Raw genomic sequence first — 16,816 nt, forward strand, 5'->3', positions numbered from 1 at the left:
TCCAGACACACTGCCCCCTCTGCATCCAGACACACTGCCCTCTCTCACGCTGCCCCGACAACCTGTCCCCCCTCCTCTGCCCTCTCTCACAATGTCCCCCCTCCTCTGCTCTCTCTTACGATGTCCCCCCCTCCTCTGCCCTCTCATGCTGTCCCCTCCTCTGCTCTCTCTCACGATGTCCCCCCTCCTCTGCTCTCTCTCACGATGTCCCCCCTCCTCTGCTCTCTCTCACGATGTCCCCCCTCCTCTGCCCTCTCACGCTGTCCCCTCCTCTGTCCCTCTCACGCTGTGTCCCCCTCCACTGCCCCGTGGTCACTCTCCTCTGCCCCTCTGTCACTCTCCTCTGCCCCGCGTTCTGCCCCGCTGTCACTCTCCTGTGCCCCTCTGTCTGCCCCGCTGTCACTCTCCTGTGCCCCTCTGTCACTCTCCTGTGCCCCTCTGTCTGCCCCGCTGTCACTCTCCTGTGCCCCTCTGTCTGCCCCGCTGTCACTCTCCTGTGCCCCACTGTCACTCTCCTGTGCCCCACTGTCACTCTCCTGTGCCCCTCTGTCTGCCCCGCTGTCACTCTCCTGTGCCCCTCTGTCTGCCCCGCTGTCACTCTCCTGTGCCCCTCTGTCTGCCCCGCTGTCACTCTCCTGTGCCCCGCTGTCACTCTCCTGTGCCCCGCTGTCACTCTCCTGTGCCCCGCTGTCTGCCCCGCTGTCACACTCCCTCTCACTCCTCTGCCCCGCGCCAGACATAAGAAAAAACAAAGAACACAAACTTACCAATCCGCCGGGCGCCGGGACCCAGCAGCTTCCTCTCTCCAGCAGCAGCTTGTTACTGACGTCGATATTCAGTGACAGCTACGGGAGAGAGGAGGCTGCTGGGTCCCGGCGCTCGGCGGATTGGTAGGTTTATGTGCTCTTTGTTTTTTTTTATGTCTGGCTCGCGGCACCCCAGTGACAGCGCCGCGGCACCCCTGGTAGCCGCGGCGCACACTTTGGGAACCGCCGGTCTAGACTGTTGTAATTTCATGGGGGTTTTATTCACAGAGTTTTCTCGTACAGGTCACCATCTAAACATCTACATAGTGGCTCCGAAACAAAATAAGAGTGCTAAACCTATCCCTACAGTGAATTATTTAACACCCACCCTCCCTCCAGAGGCTTTTTTTTTTTTTTTTTTTTAACTCTGATACGCTACTTCCTGACCCATTTCTACATAAGGCAAACCCTGGATTCAACATACTTGATGGCTTGTTTGCTGGTAAGTCACACTCACATGGTTAAATTGCTCTCTGTTAGGGGTCTAAAGTCCCCAAATTGAACACGTTTGGCCCTTTTTCTCATTTTTTTTTACCCAAAGAAAAAGGAGGATATAATAGCTGTTCATTTGTTCATATGTGCTCCCCCCTTTTTTTAAAGATCATAGATACCCCCTTTGCTATACTTCCAATAATTTAGCCCCAAAATTAATTTCACACTTAAAAATAAATATAAAGATATACAGGGAAGATTTCTGATCCTGACATGGGATCTGGAGGATAAGCCAGTGCCATTTGTAAATCCTTACGCCCCCAACTCTAGGCAATTACTGTGTCTTAAAGCAACCTTGAGGGAGGTCCAGAAACTTAGAATGGAGAGCCTAATTTTGATGAGAGACTTTAACCTAGTGTTGTTATATAGACTATTTCTTACTTCAGCTAGGTTGCACAAAATTTGGGTTGCACAATCTGTTCTGCTGGTGCAAAGAAGTGGGAGATATTTTCCATGCATTTTGAACATGTCCTATTCAGTGGCTATGGTACAAAGTCACCAAGATCTCATTAACGCCCTCCCCACTAGTGGCCCTCTTCCACTTATTCCTGGACCAGCTCCTGAAACATTATCGGTACATATGGGGACACATCCTAATCGCTGCCAAAGTGGCAATAGTACAACTGTGGAAAAATCCTTCACCTCCCACTATCCAAAAAAATAGTCTAAATTCCAGTTTAGTTTTATAATGGGAACAACGGCCTCCTCTCCTCTGGATAAATGGCATAATTGGCATTCGTTTTTTACAGACAGATCCCCACTATGTACCTCTTCACTCGCTTTTTTATTTTGTACCCCCACCTCCCCCCTTGCACCATACCCTCAAATAAAAATAATGATAAAAAAAAAATATAAACAATGCAACATAAATTATCATCAATAACATAAACCAGTATTAGAAGCAAATTTGTGTTCAAGAACAAAAGAAAGAATTGTAACTTATAACAAAGTTAGACCATCTGACTCCTCTGCAACCCAAAAGGTTGGAAGATTTTGAAAGCAGCAAGATCTGTCCTCAAAGCCCATTTAAAGAGAGTCACATTGCCAGACACCCCGATTAGGAGATAACTTGATTTGAGCTGTGGAATTAGATATCAACTCATTCAAAACGTTTATTGCAGCTAACAACACTACCTCCACACCCCCATCTGGCCTAACATTTATTATCGGATAACTGCATTATTTCATGTATGTACATTTTACAACATAGTAAGGAGGTAGCAATATAAAAAAAAACAACTTCTGGGAGCTGTGGTCATCGGGGTACCCTGTCTCATGTTTGATGGAGTTGCCCTAAAATTGAACCCTTTGGCGAGAAGTATTAGAACTTATTAATAAGATCACACACTTGTCAGTTCCTTTTCATCTCTCCTTCTGCTCGTCTACCACGAGGAATCCACAGACTAGCATGGAAATTTCCTGGCCATATTCTAACTGCAGGGAGATGTTTGTTGCAGAAAATTGGAAAAACCCTGAACCCCCCCCCCCCCACAATTATTACCCTAATTGCCAGTATCTGACAAATATATAAAATGGAACACATCGCTACCTTACTTCACAATAATCCCAAATTTTTATCAACATGGCATTTTTGGACGGAGTACTTCAATACCTAAGGTCGTCTCCGATTCTTTGTTTTGTCACATAGGAGATGAGAGTTCTTTACACATTTTTTCATCCATTCCCCCCTCTTATTTTATACCGCCCCCTCTGCCTTTCCCTACCCCTTTCTCCCCCTACCAACATTTCATGATCCCCTTCCCCTTCTTTCCTTCCTTCCCTGGTTCCCTTTCTCTCTCACGATTTATATATCTGTCTGTACTATTTTTATTCATTTATCTGCAATCTCACACGGAGATACTCTAATACTTTCATTCTCTTAATAAAAATTTGTATTGTGGATTTGCACTTGTTCTGATATTTATATGTTAACATTCCAATCCCAGTCCCCTCCCCGCTCTTTTCTTTTTTTGTACCCCTCTCTAACACCCTTTATTTCAATGGAATTTCAATAAAATTTTATTTTGAAAAAAACGAAAAACTTCTGTGTGTGCAATAACATTGCGGAAGGTGCTAATCTGCAGTAAAACAGTAACCAACCAGAATTTATCTGTCATACGCAAACCTGATAGATTGGGTTTATGGAGTCCAATGACTCTGTTCACTTAGCCATTTTTAATTTTGACATTTGAAAAAAAAAAAAGGAGAAAATCTGTCCTTAAATGCTCTCAAGTTTTAAAAGCCTCCTGTGAGCTACACTACTTTGATCAACTGAGTTCCCACAAAATTTGCATTATCAATATAATATGTGCAATACTTTATTTAGCAAGTACCCGTGATTCAATGACTTTTATTTATTGCATTAAAAAGTTGCTTCTGTGCAGTCTTTTAGCATCCAATGAAATTAAGTCTTCAAAAGATTGTGTCCTGTACGTAATATTCAAAGGAAAAAACTAAACTCCTGCTACACAAGAACACTTAAAGCATCTGTACAGTGGCTCAATGTAGAGCTAAAGTATACATGTGTGTATGCATAACTGAATGAAAAGATACTCTACCAGTGTGATAGATTGTCTTGTTTCTTTTTTTTTAATCTAGGCATGAGGAGAATTCAACATAGAGCTCTGCAGGCAAAGTGTAATCAGAGAAACCAATAAAAGTGCATAATGCTCCTTAACCTCTGATGTTTAATTCCTGCGCCTGACTTTTTATTTTTTTTCCAACAATAGTTTTAATACAGTTTTTTCAAATAAATGGGGAGGGGTGGGTTGGTACACAATAATATCCTCAATGCAAAAAATACACATTTAACACCATTTATCCAACAGAACATGTCAAGAATCAAACATAGCAGCCTAAGGCGAGTGAGGTCTTGGGGAAATATGATGACGTAGGGCACTCGTACCATCAGCCATAAACTTGTACCAACTAAACCACTTCATTAGAAGGGGAAATGCTGCAGTAGAGTAGGCGACCGTCAACATCTCCATCTTAAAGCTGAACTGGACTGTGATTATTTTATGTAGTGAGGGTAGGGTAGGCGCCTTCCAAGTTTGGGCAATAGCTGTTTGCATGGCAATAACGATATGACATAATTGTCACCTAAGGGGACCTGGGGAGGGAAAATGTAAAAAAAAGCACTAAATCAGGTATGGCGAGTAACACCCCTAAACAGTAGTAAAAACTTCTATCCATAGAGAATGAGCCACTGGGCAGCCCCAAAAGATGTGAAATACCTCCATAATCCCACCACAGTTACACCAGCAATACTTGGAATGAACGGGCCACATCTTATGAAGCTTGACAGGTGTCAAAACAAGCCTATGGAGTAACTTAATCGGCATCTTGGTGTGGTTCAGACAATGGGACATACAGTGCGTGGACTTGAATATGATCTACTCTTGGGCCACCTCCAACTTTTGACCCAGCTCCCATTCCCAGTGCAATTGAGATGGAGACTTTGGGGGAGGGGGGGGGCATCCTCCACAGTCAAGAGTTTATACCAGGAAGTAATAGCTGCTCTATTATCACTTTTAATTAATTTGGTTAGAAGGAAGGGAGGAGGTTGGTGCAGGGAAAGTTGGCGGAAACGGAGGGATGTAAGCCAACATGTAACATGGAGCAATTTGTAAAAGTCGCAGGACGGGAGGTTAAATTGGTCTCACAGCTGAGCGAAGAACATAAAGGATCTCTGCAGAATAAAGATGTTTGAGAGTAGTAATCCCATTATTGGACCAACAAGAGAGACTGAGATCTGAGATAAGTTTGGCTATAGCTAGCAGTGAGATATTAGAAGCGGGGAGGGAGATGACCTTATCTAACGCAATGACGATTATGTAGTATCTAATGACTGATTGTTATTTTCTGTTGAATTCATGTATGACTGTATATTGTACATAACCTTGTAATGTAATCTCAACCTGTGCTTTGCAAGATGACATGAGTTTGAACTTATGCAAGTGTTTTGAAACTAGCCAGGCCCGGGATAGCTAAGAATCTTGGAGGAGTTTGAAGCCCCAAAGTTGTAAACCAACTAACCAAGCAGAACGAGTAGAGGTGAGAATTCAAGGTACTGTGAACATTCCTGATCTCAGGACATCCCTAGCTCACTTCGAAAGCCCTGTGACATTTGGGAGATCAATCTGTCCTTATTGACAGCTAAACGCCAAAGGTGGGGGGTGAAGGCTATGCATTACAAGGTTTAAAATCTTCTGACTTAGACAATAATGTGTGCATTTTCATGAGGGGGTCTATCAAGACTGAAATGTCCCATGTGTCTCAATTGTGTTCCCTTATACACCAGGGGGTGAATGTATCAAGCTGAGAGTTTTCCGGCGAGTTTGAAAAACCAATCAGATTCTAGTTATCATTTCTTTAGTACATTTTACAAAATGACAGCTAGAATCTGATTGGTTGCCATAGGCAACATCTCCACTTTTCAAACCCGCCGGAAAACTCTCAGCTTGATACATTTACCCCCAGGTCTTAACTTGTAAGAAGTAACTCTGATCTTATTTCCTATTTTATTTTCTGAAACTTATTTGTGCAACATATTGTTTGTCTTGTTATTCATTTTTTTGTAACTAAGCCTTGGAAACATTTTTCAGGTTAAATAAATTTAATCTAGTGTGTTCACCGTGATTCTTTGTGAACTTACGAAGCCCAGGGAGGCATATACTTCATGTGTATATGATTTAAGTGTGAAACATTAATAAATGGTTCTGGTGAACGCAAGGACACCATAATAAATTGTGGTGACAGAAAAGGTGTATTTATTGCTTAGTGGCTAAGGTGACGACAGTCATGGCCAGCTGTTCAGATTGCTGTATCTGGGACAAGCTGGGCGTTCATTACAAACTGGTTGGCAGCTTGGTGGGATTGATATTTTTCTTTTTATCATAAGAACTTAAGTGAATTAGTGGTGTGTAATTCTAGAGAGAATCCGCATCCTAATAGACCGGAGATTACGCTCAAGGCTTACAAAATTTTAAAGGACATACTGCACATATAGTTTTTGTTCCCTCTACTTTTCTTGTTTTCCTTTTCTATTTTTTATTTGGTGGAAGTGTGAGGTCCATGATGGCCCCAGACTATAAACACATGAAAAAGGAAGAGCTTTTGACTTTGTGTCGAAAGAGAACTTGTTGTCGTCTCTGGCAGGAATGGAGAGCAACTGATTCAAGTGCTTATGGGGGCTGATCAGAATCTAAGTGTCGGTCGAGGCAGTGGAGAAAACCTCTCTGCTTCAGGAGGGCAGTCAGCACTGGACACTACCACAAATACCTCTGTTGAACCAAGTGGGGAGTCTAGCCTGGACAGTTACCTTCATACTGCTCTCAAACACATGAAGGATGCTGATCCTGCAACATCACTGCGGCTGATCCAGCAACTCCAAGAGGTTGCAGAACGCCATGCAGACAGGGAGGCTGCTGCTGCAGATGTGAAGCCGAACACAAACACCAACAAAAAACCCAGGCACGACCAATTTCCTGTGTTGGAAAAAGATGGCGACCTTGATACGTTCCTGAGGGGATTTGAAAGAACTTGCCGACAGTTTGAGCTGGACCAAAGTGAATGGGCCAGCTATTTAACCCCTGGACTGAGAGGGAAAGCTTTGGAAGCGTTTGCAGACCTTCCCCAAGAACTGGCCGGCGATTATATCGCAATTAAGAAAGCTTTGTTACTTAGTTTCAACATAACTCCTGGGGCTTACCGGAGGAAATTCCGAGACTCAAGGCGCAGTCCCTCTGATACCTATGCTGGACTGTGAGCGCATGATGCATCAATGGATTGAGGGATTGCAGATACTGGACTATGATAAGCTAAAAAAGCTAAAGGATCTTATTCTCCTGGAGCAGTTCCTCACACTGCGCCCAGCTGAGGTGAGGGAATGGGTTGTGGATCATGAACCTAAGACAGCGCAAGCGGCTGCTAGCCTGGCCGACAAGTACACAGTTACCAGGGCTCCTGTAACGAAGAAGAGTTGGGGAGCGCCAGGGCACACTACGTGGAAAGAGAGGCAACCTGAAGGATCACCCCCTGAGTTACCAGTCAACCAAACCAGCTGTTGCTGCACCTTTTAGGGGGGCGGGGGGAAAACCTGTTTTGGCAACTGGCCGAAGGTGTTTTACATGTGATGAAGTGGGGCACATCAGTGTCAACTGCCCCAGAAAGAGGAAAACAACTCCTTCTCATGTGGGGGTTCTGACAGGAAAGCCAGTGCTGGCCGTGCAGGAAGACTCCAAGAACGCCTCAGAGACAATCTGCAAGTGGTTAAGGTAGGACACCAAGTCACACTTCCAGACTCTTGTACATTCAGCTCTAGTGAGCAAAGAGAACATTATTCCCGGGAAGACTATTGCTGTCTGAGGAGTGGGGGGAGGGCCTACATCCTGCAGTACCCCTAGCCAGAGTGTACCTAGATTGTGGATATGGCAGAGGAATAACTAATTCCTGGAAACATTTTCAGATTAAATAAATTTAATCTAGTGTGTTCTCCGTGATTCTTTGTGAATTTACGAAGCCCAGGGAGGCTCATGCTACATGTGTATATGATTTAAGTGTGAAACATTTAATAAGTGGTTCTGGTGAACGTAAGGACACTATAATAAATCCTTTTTGGTGGCAGAAAAGGTGTATTCATTGCCAAGTGACTAAGGTGGCGCCAGTCACTGCCAGCTGGGACAGGCTGGGCGTTCCTGACAAATTGTATTGTCAAAAACAGCGAAATAGTCTTTAGTAAGATTGGGTGAAATGGAGGGCAGGGGTCTCCATTCTCTAGGAACCCACAAAAGGTTCACAATGGGAAGGTAGGGATTAAGGGCCCTCTTCAGATCTACTCAGGTTTTATGGAATGCAGGCAGAGGTCATTTGATAAAAAGCTAAACGCGAAGGAGTCCCCTTCCAAATATAACTTAACATGAGAGTGCAGAGATTATCTAGATTTATTTTAGGCAGAGAAAAAAGTACAGTACAAAACAGATACATCATTTTGGGAAGCAATGTCATTTTAAAGCTAGTAATTCTACCCAGCGAGGAGACTTCATAGCACCTCCAAAGGGTGAATAATTGGCATCAATCATAGACTCAAAGCTAGGCGTAATTAATATACCCAGACAGGACAGCAAAAAGACTTCTAAGAGTAAGTAAATTTCGACCTTAGTTGAGCATAGGTCCGACATTGAGGTATTTAGTTTATAGAAAGAAGCTTTGCTATAGTCTTCCAACTTAGCATGGAGGGTCGGCAATGAGGTCTCCGGGCTACTACTAAACAATAACACATCACTGGCAAATAAAACATAGCTTATGAGAAGTGTTGCCTATAGTAATACCCTGACAGGCGGGGGCGAGTCTAATCTTTTCCACCAGGGCCTCAAGGGCCAACAGATAAATAAGAGGGGAGAGGGAGCGAGTCGATAGTAGGATTGGACGGGAGAGGAAAATAGGCAAGAGGCATAAACTCCGCATTAGATGCTGATCCAGACGTAGCTGTGCAGATCCAGCACAACACATGGTAGACCACAATGTGTTATGCATCTAAAACAGCTTCTCCACACCACACCAAGACTAGCCTGCTCCCCAGGCAGGGCCGGACCGGGACTAAAAAACAGCCCTGGCATTTGAAGCATACAGGCCCACCTCTGTTGATGAGCAGGAAAAAAAACCATGTGCTGCAGCTACTCAACGGCGGCGCCAAAGGCGTGACAGTATTATGTTGGGGGCGTGGTCAACATGGGGCATTGATACATACATTACAATAAAACATTACATTTATCACGCCCTCCCCATCCACATCACACCACCACCCCCAGACACATTACGACACCCCCAGTCTACTGTATTTATCAATTCTTATGATGCTGCTGACATCCATTAGGGTGGGAACTTCCTGTAGAGTGAGCAGGGAAGCTGTTTGTCTCACGAGATTAATAAATCTCATGAGACTTAGAGCTCCTTGGCTTGCTCTGCAGGCTGTGCCCTGTCCGGGAACTGGAAGCAACTATCAGATTCCTCCTGTTAGCCAGAGCTGGATTAAGGCTCGAGGGGGCCTAGGCACTTAAGACAGGGGGGATCCTATAATGTAATATGGTTATTAGACACATTTTCAACAAATACACAGGCAATACTGTGAGCACTAGTGTTAGCTGCACACAGTTCTGCCTTCACAAGCAGTACAGTGTGAAGCAGGACATACCTCCCAACTGTCCTTGCGTCAGACCAAATCCTGACTAAGCGGGACAGTCACCCACCAAATTCAGGACAGTTGGCAAACTGTCCTGCTTTCTCCTACCTATTCTTGTCACTTTCATCACTTGTGGCTGCTTGTGTCTTTAGATCAGTTGCTGCTTGTCTGGATCCTGGAATGTTGGGGGCCCTATTTGGAAATAAAATGGGTACATGAAATTTAGAAAACTCCAACCAGCACCGAGGTTAAATCAATATAGCACCCACGTTTTAACATTAGGCCTCACTCCAGCCCCAACATTAAAAAAAATAGTATTCACATTTGATAAATACATCTATTGCCCTCCAACTAGCCCTGACAATAAATTAATAGTATTCCCATTTAATAAATAAATCTATTTCCCTCCCTCCAAATAACCCAAGGAAGAAATTAAATAGCATTTACGTTTAATAAATATAACCAGTTCCCACAACCATCCCAGGCATTAAATAATTCATAATCACATTTAAGAAATAGACTTCATTTTCCCCAAACAGCCCCACATTCAATTAATAGCTCCCAAACCACCCCAGCATTAAATTAAAGGTCCCAACACCCCATCTTAAAGTGATAGGCCCCACTAATAAATTAAATTGCTCCACCATCATCTCACAAATAAAATAGCACCCTATAATTAGCCCTTACCTGCAATTAGATTAATAGCCTACCTCCCACATTATATTAAACCCCCCTTCCCTCGCACATTAGTCATATACTGTCCCCCACACACGTTGGTCATTTTTATTTCCCCCCTCCTACAGCTATTGTCCCCTCCACAGTCATTTTCACTTACTCCTACAAAACCCCCTTCAGACATTTTCACTCCCTCTTACTCCCCCCTTCCCCCGGCAGCCATTTTCACCCTCTCTCCTTCCCCCTGTGGACATTTTCACTCACTCCCCTTCCCCATGCAGACATTTTCACTCACTCTTACTCCCCCCCTTCAGTACCTTTCACTATCCCCCCCTGCACCATTTTCCCTATCCACCGAACGGAATGTAAAGAAAAAGAATAGAGACCCATTGAGAACAACAACTTTCCTCAGCACTGTACACCCTCAACAGACTGTACACCCTCAACAGACCGCACATCGCGAAGGCTCCTACGTGGCTGCGCATGACGTCACATAAACATGGCCGTGCGGAAGTAAAAGCAGCGGGACTCGGAAGCGCAGGGAGCCTGACCGGTCCATACGGCCATTGGCCCTTCTGGCAAATGCCAGATGGCCAGTCAGGCCATGGGGACCCTAGGTAACAGAGGGGTTCTATCTGGCCCAGGATGCCAAACTAGATAGGTGGGGAGCCACAAAATTGGACCTTTGAGATCCCGGAGTTCGGAACTCCAACGAAGTGCATCCACTCAAGCAACACCCCCCCCCAATGTGCTTGACCTTTAAAGCAGATGCAAACACATTTTAAAAATAACCTGTTTTATTGTGTCAATACCCATGTACAGTCAAACTTGCATCGACATACTCTTCATTTATTGAATACTGCTTGTTCCATTTCAGGAAGTTGAAAGCATGAATGGAAGAAGATCAACTTGAATACAGCGCTCAATGATGTATATGAGAAGTAGATGACTACATTTTGCATAAATCTTTAGTTCTACTACAATTCCAAATAAGTAGAGGTAGAATCACGGAAAGGGTTTTTTGTTTTTTTTATATTTTCTACCTGTTTTTACTTATAGAGAACCCTGAGAATAAAAATATATTTACTCCCCAATGCTACCAAAAGGAAGCTCTATCAGCTATGAAAAACAAAAACAAAATAATATCACATTTTATTCTAAGAAATAAAAAATGTATTCCCAGTGAAACAGGCACACCACCAAATGTGACTGGTCGTAAAGGGGTGGGTTTTGTCCATCCAATCATCAAGTATTTAGCAACAATACACTTAATTTGTAAAAACAGTCATAATTGAAATTAAATAAATAAAAGTTAATCCTTTGTTGAGAAACTGATTCACATACTTAATATGGGTCCTACAAAAGGGGTAAAAAACTGTTGCCTTGGACTGAAAAATTGTTATGTATGTATGTATGTATGTATGTATGTATGTATGTATGTATGTATGCTTCATTAAATTGTCATGCCAATATGAAACAGATCTACACTCTAGTACATGAAGAAGTTTATAGAAAACCATTAAATTCCTGTCAAATGTGAAAGAAAAATAGAAGCTAAAAAATACACATATGATGGAATATAAAAACATGGAAACATTTCATAAATCTGCTGTTTAGCAGGAGGCTTGAAATAAGGGTGAGAAACATAAATACATGAATTACCATCCAGTGCGCTGATAAGGATGTGTATGGCTTCAAGCAGGTCCTTATTAGATGGCTCTAGAAGCTTCTCATTCTGTATATCATATCCTATTAAGTATAATATCTTCTGTGCTTGTTCTTTGCGTGGCGACTTTAACTCATCCAAGAACGTCAGACTAGGCCTATGTCCTAAGCAGATCTCTTCTACCTACCAGAGACAAGAGAGATAAATAATCATGTACTAAACGTTAATCAGAGGTAAGGAAACAGACGTTCTATCATCTGAGTTCTATGTACAAATGGCTCTCTGCTTCACAGTGCAGAAGGGAGAAAAATGGCTGTATTTAAACAGTACAAAAGCAATGCTACAAGTGGAAGGAAAAACATTAATTAAGCCTCTCAGCTAGATACAGTTTGCCCTGCATCTGCAGTATGAATGTCCTAGCCCTGTATATAAAGTAATTTTGATTCTAAGTTACAACAACACAATGTATAATGGAATATTTGTCTGTTCAAAATAATATACATTTTGACAATTCTAAAAATGAAATTATGCGTGGAAGTTATCTAAATATAGTTGAAATAAATTGTGTATTTATTTATAACTAAATATGTCCAAACATGCTGCTTGCTCATTTAGAGAAAGCAGTCAATGCTTAGGATGGGTTACATTAATGCAGGACGAAAGCCTATGAGATTGGACAAAAAGTTTTCAACTTAATAGAAATGATCCATACAGGCTGTGGGTTTAGCGGATTTATACAACAGGACATTGCCAGTCATATCACAGCTAACTGGATGGGCCTGATTCATTAAGGAACGTAAATGCAGATCCATGCCTTATTTTGCGTAAAATCGCTCTGCCCATCCATAGCCGGACTTTAGGTCAGTGAATGCAACAATATCCAATTAATGTTAGAGCGCAAAGGACCCTTACGACTGCCTATGATTTCAGGGGAGCAGAACGGGGAGGGAAATGGGCGTATGGAGGCAGTCAATGTAGAGTTTTCTAATCTCAAGAGCAGTGTCCAATTCAAGCTTTGGGCATCTCAAATGTATGTGGTTTTCTGTCATACACCTGGCCTCTAGCTGGTGCAAGGGATAAGTACCGACTGATAGTGATGACAGTGGCGTATTGCATGCAAGAACATGTGTTTGCAATCGGGATCAACTGTGAAATTCCCTATTAAGTACAGCTGACATTAATAACATCATGATGAATGCGTTGCATGGGGTGGATGAAAAAAAATAAATATACAGTATATTTAAATATGTTCTCATTAATGACTAGATTATTAACAGGTGACAATAATAGAATACTCTTTTTTCCTGTGCATTCTGATTGTACTTTATATTCCACATATATATTTGACAGACACAATACACTGCAGGATACGTCTAAGCAGAGCGTACCTAGACCCATATTTAACAAAAGACATTTCTGCAGATCCGCTTCTAGTAGAATACGGACATGTGTATGCCTGAACTACGTGCATTTAAAAAAATAGGAATGCAAATTATCGTTCGTTTACTGTGCCTTAATGAATCAGGCCCGATGTGTTCCTAGATGTACTAGGAACATGTCTAAACGATTTGCAATGTGACTTCAGTTACCAGTAATGAAAATTAATTAGTATCTTAAAGCTTTAATATTATAAACATTATATTTCATTTATAAAGTGCAAGTACATGATGCACCCTACTAGCGGATCCCCCCCCCCCCCCCCAGCAGCAATCTTCATACCTTTAAAGTGCAGCCGAGAGGTCCGATCAAAGGGAAGGAAGGGCTTGGCTATGCTAAATACCCCCCAATAAAAAAAGTCTAAGTCCACCCTTTGTGCACCCCAGTAAAAGCCCTAAAGGACAAATCTAGAAATGGATCATTAATAATAGTAATAATAATAATAATAATTCTAATAATGCATACATATTATATACTATTAAGTAAAAGACATAATAATGAGACTAGAAGACTCTACCTGTGTGTACAAAAATCTAATTATCAATTTTATTCTATATTTAAAGGAGCTTAGTGAAAAAATATTTAGATTTTCATATTTATAATTGCTTATGTCTTTTTTTTTTTTTTTACACTCTTTCAATACTTTTTGTGTTATACCACATTATACTTAATATTGGTCAATTACTAGCGTAACAAATTTCACTATTGGTACCAAACAGTGATTCCAGAGAGGATTTTGTCATAGGGACCTCTGCACATTACGAAACCTGCCCATGCTGAAACCCAGATTTATAGACATTATCTCTCTAAATCACACACTGTGGGCTGCAAGAAACTTTTTTTTACAAAACTCTGAAGCTTGTGACTGGGTATTGTAGGTTAGATAGTCTTTATCAACCAAAAAGTAGTGATTTGATTTATTGCTTCCTATCAATCACAGAACTTTTTTGCAGTTACCTGCACATCAGTTTTCGTACATCTACTGCTACACATTCTTGGTGAAAGAGACCAATCATAGAAAGCATTGACAATGTAAATGGGATGTTTTGGAAAACAATTTTGCTGGATATAAATTGAGCAACTTTAAAAGTTTTTTTTTTTTTTTTATAAACATCTTTAAATTGAAAACACACCGACAGTGACTATGGCTATAAAGTACTGTAACAGAAGACAAAGTATAGTTTAGAGAAGGTGAAAATATTAGCAAAATGTTCTGCAAAAAATAAATTCCGATACAAGTGCAAAATTCACGTTTACAGTTGGAAAAGATCTTAAAATCCCTGTTAAACAGCAGCAATAAAGCGTCAGCTGATCTTACCACAGCCTGTAGCTGAGTGACTGTGTTCCCATCATCTAATATTTCACACAGTAGATTATATATCTCTTCACGTCGGGTTTCAGCAAGCTCTTGGAATACAACAAAGGGCTTTGTAAGCTCCAATATGTCTTTCAAGAGAAAAAGGGGAAATAAATCAAAGTGTCTTTATGCTGCAATGATAAAACCACATGACATAAGCATAGTATTAATATCTTAAAGTACAAAACAGCCTTTTAAAAGATGAGAGCCATTTAATGGATTTGTTCCTGCAATGTGGAGCATTTTACTAGTGATGGTTCCCTCCCGCCACGTGCTTTGAAAGGCTGTGTGCATTATAGCAGCAAGTATTGGAACAGTGGCGTTGGAAGGTAGCTCTATGGCGCACAGCTATTTCTTCAAATGCCCTCGTCATTAGTTACAACACATTTCAAAGCTGTGTGAAAACCAAAAAGTCAACAGCATACACATAGGATTGTTTTTGTTGGGGGAAGTTTAAAGCCACATTATTAACTAGAACAAGCCTATACTATTCAATCACCAACATTCTACATACCATTGTATAACTGTAAAAGATGAACAGACATTTAAATACAAGTACAAACCAAAACAAAGGGTAAAGAGGAACCGGATACCCATAAAGTGGAATGAAAGACGCACACAAAGTGCGGATTGTGTCAATGGCAAGCATGTTGTGAGTGTGTAGGTTGGGAAAGGTTGTGAGAACAGGAAGATAAGAGTCTGTGTAATGTTGCTGAAAAGGAGAGCGTTCAGTAACCACTTACAGTAGGCCTCCTCCCAAACATGTTATCTGTGTGCCTCTGAATTGCCTTTGAGTGAGCAATGCTGTGTTTTGCCAGTGCCAACAGGGGAGCAGATGAGTCTGCATTATTTGTTTCTTAACAACCTCAGCTTCCGAGACCTCACTGCACTGGGCACATTATAACACTTAATTATGACTTTGTCTGTTTGTAACTAATTACTAGATCACTACTGAATTCTCAGTCCTATTTCTTAATGTGGCAAAGCAAACCAGCAAAGCAATTAGGTCTTATGGATATCATACAACACATTAATAGTTTCTCTTGCCAGTATTTCTATGTTCAAATTGTAGTGTTCCAATATTTAATAGCAAAATCACTGAATTAAGTCTGTCAGGGCCACCCATTTTCTTGTTTGCAGACCTGGGGGTAAATGTATGAACATGCGGGTTCTTCAACACCCGCGTGTTCGGCGATTAAATTTCAAGCGGCGCTGCATTGTAAAGGGAAGTTTCCCTTTACAATGCAGCGCCGCTTGAAATTTAATCGCCGAACACGTGGGTGTTCATACATTTACCCCCTGATGTAGCTTTTGCAAGTCATTTATAGAACTTATTTTATTTTGATATATACATACAAGTTGTAGGGTGTATGCACTACAAGCATATAGCCACAATAATAAACTAAAGTAAATCCTAAACAATATATATAGGGTAATATAATAATAATATTACAGGGTATATACTAATATTATTGGTAATACACTAATCACAGTGCATCAGTATGTAAGGATGTCTGTCCAGACATGCATTAAGAGCAAAATGGTGGCAGGGAATATAGCAGATATTCTTTTGCTGAAAAACTGTCTGTCACAAACACGCTCCCGGCTGCCGTGACTTTGGATGTTTGCTGTATGAGGTTACACACGATTCCAATCCGCAGTCTCTCTCTCTACCTATCACACAGGTTATAGACCTACTGAATCGCCCCTGCACAGCGCTCTCACACCCCCACACACTTCAGGTTTACCACCACCTATCAAATATGGGCAATAGGACCCCAATATACTGTCCCACACTGGCACACAGGCTTCTAGCTGCTCACAGACTAGCAAGCCCCACACCAGCGAACAAAGGGTTAACTCTTCACACCTCCAGACTGTTACACATATGTAAATGCAAGCACACACTAAGCTTGTTAATCAAATGTATCAACAAATAACACACTGGCATTCAAAGAGTTAACTTAGTCGAGCTATTTCTTTTTAACAGGCTAATGGATTTGTTCAAGTATTAAGGATGCAACATATTAAATTATAGATTTAATATACAGGGCATTCAGATATAAAGAAAACAATTAATAAAAATGTATATAACATACACAAGTAAAGCAGTTTAAAATAAAAGGGGTTACATTCAAAATAGCACTTACATGAGTTTCATTTTCTGGCCATGGGAAATTGGCTTGGAAGATGGACAGCTT

At 41.5% G+C, this 16,816-nt stretch overlaps 1 protein-coding gene across 2 annotated transcripts in view; it reads right to left on the bottom strand.

Annotated features, from left to right (window-relative positions):
* GSDME (gasdermin E) overlaps positions 1 to 16,816 on the bottom strand; it is a 73,110-nt gene that overhangs the window by 11,029 nt on the left and 45,265 nt on the right. For both annotated transcript variants that reach the window (XM_075212247.1, XM_075212248.1), the window contains exons 7-8: positions 14,577 to 14,704; positions 11,818 to 12,004 (exon numbers count right to left, since the gene is read on the bottom strand). In XM_075212247.1, the coding sequence (XP_075068348.1) occupies positions 11,818 to 12,004; positions 14,577 to 14,704 (315 nt within the window). The remainder of the gene's footprint in view (positions 1 to 11,817; positions 12,005 to 14,576; positions 14,705 to 16,816) is intronic.

This window comes from Mixophyes fleayi, chromosome 5 (assembly GCF_038048845.1).
Source record: "Mixophyes fleayi isolate aMixFle1 chromosome 5, aMixFle1.hap1, whole genome shotgun sequence".
In the NCBI taxonomy this organism is placed as follows: Eukaryota; Metazoa; Chordata; class Amphibia; order Anura; family Limnodynastidae; genus Mixophyes; species Mixophyes fleayi.